Source organism: Mchenga conophoros, linkage group LG7, assembly GCF_057382185.1.
Source record: "Mchenga conophoros isolate Kocher_MC1m ecotype Shallow Benthic linkage group LG7, M_conophoros_male_GT1.1, whole genome shotgun sequence".
Taxonomy (NCBI): domain Eukaryota; kingdom Metazoa; phylum Chordata; class Actinopteri; order Cichliformes; family Cichlidae; genus Mchenga; species Mchenga conophoros.
The window spans coordinates 54,275,913-54,288,015 of NC_140532.1; the positions used below are offsets into that span (position 1 = coordinate 54,275,913).

The 12,103-nt window shown below is 40.9% G+C and overlaps 1 protein-coding gene across 8 annotated transcripts in view; it reads right to left on the minus strand.

The window, feature by feature from the left end:
• Positions 1-654: 654 nt before the first annotated feature.
• The window catches only part of tnca (tenascin Ca), a 58,816-nt gene continuing 47,367 nt past the window's right edge, over positions 655-12,103 (minus strand). For 7 of the 8 annotated variants that reach the window (XM_085280208.1, XM_085280207.1, XM_085280205.1 and 4 more), the window contains 12 exons: positions 10,933-11,205; positions 10,553-10,675; positions 7,888-8,031; positions 7,663-7,782; positions 7,433-7,576; positions 6,084-6,214; positions 5,152-5,284; positions 4,608-4,759; positions 4,316-4,412; positions 4,067-4,228; positions 1,600-1,763; positions 655-1,403 (listed from right to left, as the gene is read on the minus strand). In XM_085280208.1, coding sequence (XP_085136334.1) covers positions 1,293-1,403; positions 1,600-1,763; positions 4,067-4,228; positions 4,316-4,412; positions 4,608-4,759; positions 5,152-5,284; positions 6,084-6,214; positions 7,433-7,576; positions 7,663-7,782; positions 7,888-8,031; positions 10,553-10,675; positions 10,933-11,205 — 1,754 coding nt within the window. In that variant the 3' untranslated portion in view covers positions 655-1,292. The remainder of the gene's footprint in view (positions 1,404-1,599; positions 1,764-4,066; positions 4,229-4,315; positions 4,413-4,607; positions 4,760-5,151; positions 5,285-6,083; positions 6,215-7,432; positions 7,577-7,662; positions 7,783-7,887; positions 8,032-10,552; positions 10,676-10,932; positions 11,206-12,103) is intronic. The other variant, XM_085280209.1, reaches the window with a different exon arrangement.

The window sequence follows — 12,103 nt, forward strand, 5'->3', positions numbered from 1 at the left end:
TTGATGACAACTGCAGAAAAGGTATTGACTTTGCAAACCTTGTGTGGCTTGGAGCTGGGGGGGGGGGGGGGGGGGGGGATCCAAAGGCCTTGAATTGCAAAAGAGAAAAGATAAACCACATTTTAAACTTTGGCATGTTGAACAGATGCAGTCACCGAAAGCAAAACGCCCTTCTGCAAAGATTTAAAAAAGATTTATAATAGCATCAAACTGGTAATAACCTAAAATTAAGATCTTTTAGTAACACATTGAATCAAAGAAAGACCAAACCCCAGTCATGTCTTTAAACCCCCCCCCCCCCTTTTTTTTAATTAACAATGAAACACTTTTTATCAGACCTTCTGAGCTGTGTTTAACAGTAATTGCTACTACACCTGATAAATGAATGTTGCTGTTATTTTCCAAGCTACTCTACCTAAGAATAAATGCAATTTAAGACCTTTAAAATTTGGTGCTTTTTACTGTTTTAAGACCCACGGCCACTGTGAATAATCTTTAACACTTACCATCAGCTGCCTGGTAATATTAGTCCTTCAGCTGCACTTAGCAGCAACACACAGGGCGCCCCTGTGCAGTACTGCACAGAGCAAACACCGCCATCTGCTGGGGTGGACGTGGTTCAGCTGGTCACTAATAAGAAGAGCCACCACACGCTTGTATCAAACTAACATCTTCTTTTATTTGTATTGAAGGTTACAGAGCATCAGGTCTTTTTGTTTTCCTATCAAAATAAGTAAATCAAAATTCAAGCAAGAGTTCAATAGCTTCTTGGGGGATAGGATAAGTGGATTTGTACAGTAAACATATGACAATATTTAAGTTTTTAAGCTTTAAAGTTTTCATGTGATGCATCTAACCTGGTCAGTGTTTCCGTTTGAGATGGATGAGGCGAACGCTCTGATGCATGACTTCAGGGGATGTGCCTTTTGACATGTTACTGATTCAGTGAATCGTTTCAGATCCATTTTTAATTTTTTTAATTAATTTACTTAAATTTTTCTACAGGTGTTTGGTCCCAACAACACATATATGTCCGTTCGTGAATCAAACTTAGCATCTACTCTCTTTGGGAATGCAAAAATATACAATCACACACGGGAGAACTACACAAAAAACAACAAAAAACCCCCAGTTAATGATCCTCCAGGGTCTTTCCCCACATTGAAAACTCAGTCACAGCGTGGTGTGACTGCCTGTACGTGTGTTCGTGTGTTCGAGTGTGTCTTAAAGATGGGGGAGCACAGATGCTGATGCCTGGAGATGAGGTGTGAAGGAGAGAGGGCTTGATGAGTCTATGATCGCTTTTTTCTGCTCTCAAAATTTCTGAAGTTGGCCGGCCTTATCTTCATCTCTGCAAACTGGATCGAGTGTTCGTGGCCCTTCCAGTGGAACCAGTTGATCCCCTGTGGAAAAAACAACAACAACCCCCCCCCAAACAATACAAATCATCAGCTTTTCCTAAACTGCACATCCAGCAGTGAGCAGGGAGCAAGTTTCACTGGGAAAAATCTGATTTTCTCATTAGATAATTCAACTGCTTATGGCTCGTGTTATGGTTTACCACTTCATTTTCTGCGATGCGTGTGAAAGCGTTCGTACCTTACTGTGACTTTTGTCGCCATATTTCCCCATGAGGTTGACACGGTGACAGTTTTTATACCAAAAGGCGCCTTTGTAGGACAAGGCGCAGTTGGTCACAGCGATATCGTTATCATTGTCGTAAGTGGAGAAGGGCCGACCCTGGTGGTAGGTCATGGAGTCACCTGGTGGACAAATGAGTATTATTCAGTTAAGGCAGTCTGATGAAAAGTGACTTTTCTTAGAAATAATTTGACATTCTAGGAAATACGTTCAGTTTATTGCCAAGAGTTTAATGAGAATATTTGTCACTGTCGAAATTGCACGATTTAAAATGCAGGATTAAATTATGTCTTTAAGGAAACAGCTGTGAGCTTGTTTGTACTTCAAAAGATAAACCCAAGGTTTTAAGACAGAAAACTTCTTTTGAAAAAAAAAAATTCCCCAAAAAATTCTTTTGAATTATTTGTTGTTGTTTTTTAATAAACTGTGCAGACAAAATGTGATCAAAACGGGAATAGTGTCACATTTTCTAGTATTTCCAGATTATGTCTTTTTTCTTCTTCTCCAGTGCATTCAATACCATTGTACCCACAATCCTGAGGGACAAGCAGGAGTACACAGGTGTCAACCAACACCACGTGGATCCTGGACTACCTGGCAAGGTAGTCCATAGTGCCATCAGTATGTAAGGATCCAGAAGTGTGTGTCTGATAGGGTCTTCTGCAGGCGCCCCTCGGGGAACAGTTCTATTCTATTCTCCTTATACACCACAAGACTTCACCTGCAGCTCTGATCACTGCTTCCTGCAAAATTTCTTGGATGACTCAGCAGTTGTTGGTCTGATAACAGGGAGTACAGAGAAATTACTTTGTTGACGGGTACCAGGAGAACCGCCTACAGATCAGGTACAAACATCCTCGACTTACACCCGTGAACATCCAGGTAATGGATGCTGAGCGCATCGACTTATATAAGTACCTAACACCCTAACTAGACTGGATTAACAATACAAAGGCCATCTGCAGGAAAGGACAGAACAGGCTGTATCTGCTATGGAGACTCGGTTCTTTTGGAGAGCAGGGGCATCTCTTGAGGACCTCCTATGACTCTGTGGTTGCATCGACCCTCACTTATGGTTTGCTCTGCAGGGCAGCAGTATCTGCTCTGGAGACAGGAAGAAAATGAACTGGCTGATCAAGAAGGCCAGCTCTGTTCTGGGATGCTAGCGGAGGTGGTGGGTGACAGCAGAATGATGGCTAAGCTGTCATCCCTGCTAGAGAACACCTCCAACCCCCAGGCAGGTCACCCTGACAGCACCGAGCAGCTCCTTCAGTGACAGGCTGCTGCACCCACGGTGTGCAAAGGAGAAATATCCGAGGTCTTCCTTTCCAGCTGCTGTCAGACTGTACACGTGAAAATGCACCACACACTGTACATATTTCTGAAATGCCAAGTGTATCACTGTATCACATCTACATCTACATATCCATATATATATATGTAAATAATATTTCTTCTGCCTTGTATAGTTTACATTTGTCTTCCGTTGTTGTTTCATCTATTTATTCCTGGTCTCTTCATTCTGCTGCTCTAGCAATCTGAATTTCCCAACAATGGGACTAATAAAGCCTCTTATCTTATCTGGTTTTATCTTATCTTTCGTGGTGCTTACGTCTGAATCACTGAGTGTCTCAGGATCATAAGATTTTATGTCCCTATATTCACTTTATTAAACTTTAAAGAGGGCGATATAGCTGCTGAGACAGTTGTGTTCAGTGCAGTGCCCTCGTGTCTTGGCTCAGACTCACTGATCCGGATCAGTGGGTGTGATCCAGACCTCTGTGTGTTCATATTTGAATCAAACTATCAGCCAAACTTTTACAAAGAACTTGTGAGCACCAGTGGTGTTTCTCCATTTCACAGCCAAAAGCTACATTCACGAGTGTTAATATATGACGAGAATGGAACATTATTTTGACACAGGAGGAGTTACGAGCAGAAGACGCGCTGCGAACAATAAAACCTTTTATGAAGTTTCCATTTGTTTTGACGAGCCAGCTATTTCACGTGGTTATTAAATCCTTTGAAGGTGATCAAAATGCTCTTTTCAGGGATTTCTCCTGTGTCATCAGAACAGATCGAGCAACCAACAAAAGTGCTAAACAAAAAGAAAAATTTATATTGTGACACTCAGAGTGAGTGTTTTTTTCCAACCTGGATTAGTGTAAACTTTCAAGCAAATACTCTGTAATTAATTGGCTGTGAGTCAAAAAAATATTGACAGTATAAACATAAAATTTGGCTTCATTAAATAAACTAGACAAAAAAAATCTGCTTATTCTGAGAGGTTCAACTGAACTGAGCCTTTATTACACTTACTGGAAGGAAACAAGAGTGAATACCCTTCTCTTGTCTAACGTTAAAGTACAAAGTTAATACTCGTACTCCCCAACATGTCAGGCTATTTCATTAAAGTGATACCAACCTGCTGTTCCACTATATGTTCCTATGTAGATTTTATAGCGTGTCCTTGGCTCTGCAATTGTGAACTTGTCATATTGCGCGTAGGCGTTCTCCCCGTTGTCCCTCAAGTCCACTCGCAGCTCATAATGGCCTGAAGATGTGATTTTATGGAGGTTGGAGAGACCTACAACCCAAGTTTAATATGTGTGAGTCAGGAGGGCAGTGAGTGAGGGAAAGAAAGCAAATACGGCTCCAGAATGAGCGAGCTTACCCAGCCAGAACTCATCGTTCATGTTACCAAAGCCAGCCGTGTAGTTCTTCCAGTTCCTGAAGAATTCCAGCTTTCCATTCTGGCGTCTGAGGAAAACCTGAAGAGTACCGACTCTCATGAGTGTCAAAACAGCTTCACGACAATCATAAGAAGCTAGGCTAAGGCCACTGTGGTGCTGTCTATCATTTGTCATCAGAAAAACAGGTGCCACATAAGCAGAATCATCAGGATTCAGCTTGAATAATGGTGTGAAACGGGCTTTATTTGGATTCCAGAAGGCTGATTTCCTCACCAGCCATCCTCCGCCATCTGTGGTCATGTCACAGTAAACCTGGATGGGCTGGCTCTCCTCTCCTCCAATATAGATGGTATACAGACCAGCGGTCGTCTCTCCGTTCAGTAATATCTGAGCACAGTCCCGTGGGCGTCTGTACAACTGTCCGACTGAAAAGCACATATTAAAAAGGCATCGCGTTAGAGACCCTGAAGGATGCGCTCACTTATTTTTCGTCCCTGTTAAATAAACAAAGCATGAGGCTGTATATAGCATCCTGAGAGAGAACTACGGAACGGGGGAGGGCCAAACAAAGGAGAAAGAAGGTTATTCCATCTGGAGCTCAGACAGAAAGAAAAACAAGCACAGGTGATCTGGCTCCAATATCAGTGCAAATGAAAGGAATGCACATTAGAAGATCTCTTTCTAATGTGCATCTGGACTGTTGCATAACAGCCAAACCCTTCACTTCTGAGAAAGCAGCGACAAGTCCAGTGCTCCCAATTTTCAGCTATACGTACACATTAATTAAGAAGAGGTTTGTGTGTGTTTTAATGCTTACGGGTAGTGAAGACGGTGGCCACGTGGCGACTCCTCTGGGCTCCAGCGGCAGCCTGCAGTCTCACATTGTACTCCGTGGAGCCAGTGAGCTGCGACATGCTGTAAGATGATGCTGTTGGGCTTAGCATCACCTCCTGAATTCATGCAAGACACACACATTATTTACACCAATGGCATTTCTTAACTGATTACTATAGCGGCTCGAAGTGCAGGACACAGAAACATTTCAGAAAACATGACAACACCATGAACATTGGAATGGATTGAACCCAAGAGCATTACGATGGGTTGATGTCATTTCCTTGTTCTATACTATTCCCTCAAACTGAAAGAAAGAAGACGAGATTGCAAGCGTAAGGCAATATTTTAACAAAGAACACTGATAAGCTGGATTTCATAAACTACAGATGGTGAAAAAAAGGAGAAGGAATCCTGCACTGTGTCTGTTTCTGTTTCAGGGCATGCAGCTCTTGGAAATCATCCAGAACTCATCATGATATCATTTCTTATTGTTTGTGTTTTTTTTCTGTTTTCTGAAATGTTGTGCAAAATGCACATTAGGACCTAACAATCTATCAGAGCTCCAGATTTTACTTTTTAAATTTCACAAATAAAGGTTTTCTCAGCAAAGAAGCCTTGCAACAGCGATAAGAAAAAAAACCCTTTTAACAGGAAGACATTGGCAGACTTTGTCTCAGGCAAGGCAAGGAAACAGGACAAAAAAGTCACTGTGGAGAAGAGTAACTAAATGCAAAATGGAGAGTGAAAAGAGAAATTCTCAGAGCATTATGGGAAGCCCCCTGCAGCCCAGGCCTATTGCAGCATAACTAAATGATCGGAAACTTGCGCTTTCAACGACAGTTAGAAAAACTGGAGAAACACGGCAAAACATATCTGTTGTCAAACGATGAAATGACACGGGCATGTACGTACCCTGATTGTTCCATCAGCAGAGGAGAAGCTGAGCATATATCCAGTGACAGCAGCATGAGGTGGTCTCCACTTCAGAGTGGCGCTGTCAGTTTGAATATTCATAGCTATCAGATCGCGAGGAGGGTCCACATCTGCAAATACAGCATCACATTAATCATTCGGTACAGCTGATGTGGTTAAGAAATCAGCGCATGTTGCTTAAGGTTATATTGACGCTGATATACTACATATAAAAGATAGACAGGGACGTGGGAAAACCAGATGTTTCTATGGCAGGATTTTTTCAATCACAGGCAGATTCACCTCGAAGAATAAGCTACTTTTAATCTTTTTTTTACTCTAATGAGGCCCCTAAATTACAAAAACAAGACTTTAAATTAGCAAATGAGACCATAAACACATCAGGAAACTGTTCATAATATGGCTCAGAAATATGGGTGTAATTAAATTGAAGTTTGCTGTATTTTGTTTGAAATTACAATGTAATTATATATACAAATTCTTAAAGCTAGGTACACCAGAATAATGTGGTAACAAGTCAGTCTTTAACAAGAAACAAAGAAATAATTTTAATTTGTGGAAATTGAAGTAATGTGTAAGTAATGTTAAGAACTGCTACAGTTACAGAAAATGACATTGAACAAATTATGGTTTCGGGGCTGGAGTCGGCACCAGTAATGGACAGACAGCCAATTGGATCCTCCGGCTCAGTGCTGGTGAAATTGTTTTGGGTCTTCCACTTGACTTTTTTGTTCCATAATCCTCAGGATCATTTAAGAAATTCCAAATAACTGTCCTACTGCGTCCCACCTCAGCAGTGATGGCGCACTGCGAGAGATCCTGGTTATGCAGTTTAACAACCCAACTATGTCCAAAAAAGGAAAGTTTTTTTGTCTTTGCCATGAGAACGTCATCACAGTGTGACTACCTGCCAAAAAATGACAATGAATCCACATTTTTGCACAGATTTGGCCTTTTAAAGGCATGTGGTCCTAAACTTTTGATCAGCTGTAAAGCAGCCTGCTTCAGTTTAAGCGTTGTTGTCAATAAATTGCATGCTCAAAAACATGTTTTGTCTCACTCCCATTTCTTGTTGTTGCATATTGAAGTTCTTCTTGGAACCTTGTTAAGATCCAACCATGCAAAATAGGATTTTCTGCCATTTTTCCAGTGGTCTTAAACTTTTGACCGGGACTGTATAATTAAATTAGAATTTCAAATAAAATACAGTGAAATTCCATTTAATTCCAGGGAATTACATCTTTAGTAACAGGCCATATTATAGAGTGTTCCCCATCTTTTATATTAAGCAATACTTTTATACAATCTGGACATCTTTCTGTGTTTACCTGTGGTGAATTCGGTAACAGCAGAAGCACTCCTCTGAGCTTCTTTCATAGCATGAACTCCCACGGTGTAGTGGGTTGCTGGAACCAAGGAGTTCATCTCAAACTCCACAATGTTCCCAGAAACGTGTTCCACTGTTGGGGACACTATAGGGCAGGAATTAAATTATGCAATCAATACAAAGTCAGTTAAAATGAACAGAAAGCAAGCTCGTTTAAACTCAGAGACACACCAGAATCAGCACTGTAGGTAATGATGTAGCCATCAACAGTGGCGACAGATGGTTGCCACAGCAACAGGGCCGAAGTGTCCGTGACATTGATAACAGTAAGACCACGAGGTCTGTCCAAACCTGCGGGGCACGAGGAAGATCACAGAGAAAACGTGTGGGGTCAGTACATTTTTAACTGACTCCAGTATTGCCGGAGTCAAGGCTGCATAAGAGAAAAAAGCCAACCTGTGGTCACAGTGTCTGTGCTGGGGTCACTTTCCTCCAGACCCTTCAGAGCACTGACGGTTACTTGGTACGTCTTTCCGGGAATCATATTGGGAAGCAAAGCCTCGAACACGCTGCCATCTACAGTCAATGTCATTTGGCTTCCTGTGGGGGAGAGAGAACAAACACATGTACTATTGATTCAAAGACAAGCTTGTCAAGAGGTGTCAGATTTTATCTATTGGTGTATTTCCACTGTACTGAACAAGATGTACTAAAGCTCTTCACGTACTTTGTGGTGGGTGGTGATAAATGTTTGAGTACTGGAGATTGAGGCCAAGAGAAGCCTTTGTAAGGCTGAGATAAATGCTTACGTCAACTAAAAAATGACAAACTGATTGCAATCACAGTGCGCCGTATTGCTAATGATAGTGTATTACTTTCATTACTCAAGAGCATGGTCCTATATTTTATGATTTATGATGATGAAGTGAGCTTCCTCAAAACTAGCAGCTAAAAACAAATTTGCTCTTGCTCCAAACTGCATGTCTGTACTCTGTAGATCAGGCGTGCGTAGATTTCCTGTGTTCAGCTTCTCATCCATGCTCATGTACTCACAAATCATCTTTGTGTGCTATGAATCGTGACACAAGAGCTAAATACATGCATACAAAATATTTTTCTTTTTTCTTCGTTTTGTCATTGTTACACTATGTGTTTTATTCTGTTGTTAAGTGTCCTTGGGTGTCTTGAAAGGTGCTCTTAAATAAAATTGATTAATATTATTATTAATAATACCTTGTTTGGTATTTCCTTTCTATCTGTTATTATCTAATAAAAGCAACAATCATTAAAGAGGATTTATTGCATATTTCATTAGTGGGCTCCATTGATGGATATTAAATATGGCTAAAGTTTCTAATAATGTGGTCAGTAGATTTGTAAGTAATCCCTGTGAGTCAAAGGCTCAGACTTCAGACTGCACAAAACGCTGTGTGTCTGCTCTTGAGTCTCACTGATTGCATAGCGAGTGGCTCGATTAGCAGGTTGTGACAGTTTAAACAGTAACCTTACCCACCTGCTGAAAGAAAGTTGGCTTAAAGGGAAGGGACCTTCTTTCACAGACTGGGTGAACTGAGGGGCTGCATCAAGTAAATAACTATTATATTGAACTGAATCATGCACAACTACTCTGGCAGAGTGGATAAAAAAATATTGAGCTGGAAATTGGTCTTCTTAAAAAAATATTTTTATAAGATGAAAAATCTCCAAGTAGTGCAGTGCCAATAGTATCAAATGATGTTGACAGTGAGACGTTCCCGGTTAGCCTGAGCAGGTATTTTACCTTGAAAAGGGTTTATATTTCCTTTCTTTCTGAACTTTGATATATAGCTCCCTCTTGTACAGATTTTGCATTGACAATAAACATATTGCACCATTTTTAGAATAGCTCGACAACTATGTGACTCTGTCACTGAACTATGGTAAAAGGTTGACCAGTGATTGAACCAAGGACATGCTGTTAAAGGCCTTAATTTCATCTGGTGAGCCCACTAACCAATCAGCTGTCAGAAAGAAAGGCAGGATGAAGGGCTATAGCAGAAGCACAGGAACTCTGTACAAGCAGCACATGATAGGCATGTGACTTGAGTGCAGGCGTGCAGCTTTGAGCAAGAGCAGAACAAATCTGCATACAGGGAGGGATCATTTCAGTTCTGGGAAGATCACTGAGTAGCTAAAGATGAAAATGAAAGCACACGTTTTCAAACAAAAGAACCATCCTCTTGAATAAAGTAAAAGAATTTTCCTCAAGATATTTACAATGTTTGCAATCTTAGATTAGCATGTTAGAAGTTTTGCTCCTAAGCCCGATGGGGAATGTCACTGACATGGATTTAAAAAATCATGGAAAATTTAAGTTTTCCAGAGACTAGAAAAGCATCAGTATCACTGATGTCAGAGGAGTTGATACATTTTTTCAGATTTATTGAAAAGTGATATCTATAGACTTTTTGATATTTTATACATTTAAATGTATAAAATTCATTGTTTACTGGACCAAATGTTTGCCAGTGTGACGCCATTAGCATGGTAACGCACCAGAAGTACCAACAGAACATCAAAAAGATTTTAATTCACTATTATCTTGAACGGTGCATTAATAAATAAATAAAAAACCTCGACCAAATAAGCATTAATAAATGTCACTGATCTGTACAGAATTAAGAATTCATCACACCTGTGAGTCAATGTGCATTGCACAGCAGTATTTTAACAGAATGCCAGCCATTACTGTAGTTCGAACAGTATGGAAACACAAGAGCACACAACAAATGACATGCAAATAAAGTCCTCAGCGGTCCGCCTGTTTTCAGTGCTTAGCAGCGTTACACTGAGCCTAGTTTAGCGGGTTTGCTACCTGGAAGAGAGTCGCTCTTCTTCACATTCTGACTGTGTGAGAGCTGCACAGAGAAGTGAACGCTGTTACTGAAAGTCTGTTTCTGAAATTAGAAAGTGAAACTGAACTGATAAGTGGATTATTTTTGATATTATCACATGCATGTTTCTGACATGTCAACATCAGTATATCTGATGAACACGGACACAACAACGAAGCTAAAATTAAAACTGTTTAATTAAATTCAACCTTAAATGTAACTTGTATAAACAATGATTGACCTCTTACCTCCTTCAAATGGCACATAGGTGATGCGGTAGTTATCCACCGGAGAGCGAGGCATGGACCAGTGAACTACGGCTGAAGAGTCAGTCACTTCAGAGAAGTGAAGTCCTCTGGGAGTGCTGAGGCCTAGCAAAAAGCAAATGGATTTGCGCAGAGAGCAAAAAAGCAAAGTAAAAACTGTAAGTATCGTAAGTAAGTATGTGAAAACACAGTTTTTCCCAAAAGGACGTTTTTCGACAGACGTGAAGTTTCAAAGAAACCAGAGGAATAAAGATGATTAGTGGGACACTGGGTTGAGTTCTCTGAAGTCGAATGTCGCACTGAAAACTCAGAAAGTTTGGTAGTTAACATGAGACTGCACACTCTACAGTTTTTCAGTATACCTGTCTGAACAACCCCTGTAATAGGTTGGGAGCGTCGATCCAGTGTGGCACCGTAAAGCTCGATTTCATACTCGGAGCCACCCATAAGTCCGGTTATGACCTTGGTTCGTTCATCGCCACGGACGCTGTGCTCTTGAGGATGGGCTAACCTTTTGCTGTCTCTTATTTTGATCACAAATCGGTCAAACAGATCTTCATTGGCAGTCCACGTCAGACGGAAACTGTCAGCTGTGACGTCTGAGACAAAGAGATGCTCCACTTCTGGCTCAGCCTCTGGTTAAACAGGGAAACATTAACCTTGCAGCGCGTCTGGTGATTTCCCAGCAATATTCATCACGTTCTGAGAAACACCCACAGGGATCAGTTTGGAAGAGGTCAGAAATCGGGCAAGACAGGATTAGGTTCCAGCCTGAGGGCCTTCTTGTCCACCGCCACCAATCTGCCATGCTTAGGCATCCATTAGTGTTAATCAGTAAAAAATACAGCGCATGGACTACAGAGGCATACGCTTGAATGAAAAGACAAGATGCTTTTTGTAGATGTCAGTCAACAGAAGGATTCTTTCGGAAGGATTTCAGCATACACTTGTTGAAATGCGTCCTCAAGGCCAGCCTGGATGCATTCAGTGCATTTAAAAGTAATGGCAGGTGACAAACGAGATTAGAAGCTAAATCAACAGACATTTCATGCTCAGAATATCTGATGATTTATCCGTGTTTTCCTCCATATGAAAATGTCATTTTCGATTGAGTGGTTCATATCCATCCAGGGAGTTTGAACCTGATCTACAAACCAGCCTCACTAGGGAGTAACATGGTGCAATAATTGGATTTTGTCCATAGATATCTGTCTGACTATCAGCGATTAAAAATGCGAAGGAAAACACATTTTAAAATATGAAGACAAACAAATGTGCTTGCTCATATTTTGGAGGTAAGAAGAAACAGACGGGAGCTCAACACCTCTTCCTCTCGGTGACACAGCTGCATACCAAGGAGATGCTTAAAACCAAGGAAAAGTGAGGTCATACTGGAAAAAAAGGTCATCTGAGTTAGGGTTAGGTAAGAGTACTGAACTGAAGTCTCACCATCAAAACGTGGCACTGAGTTAGATGTATCCGTCCTCAGGCTAATTTTGTTACACAATGTCTTTTGTTGCGTGAAATGAATAT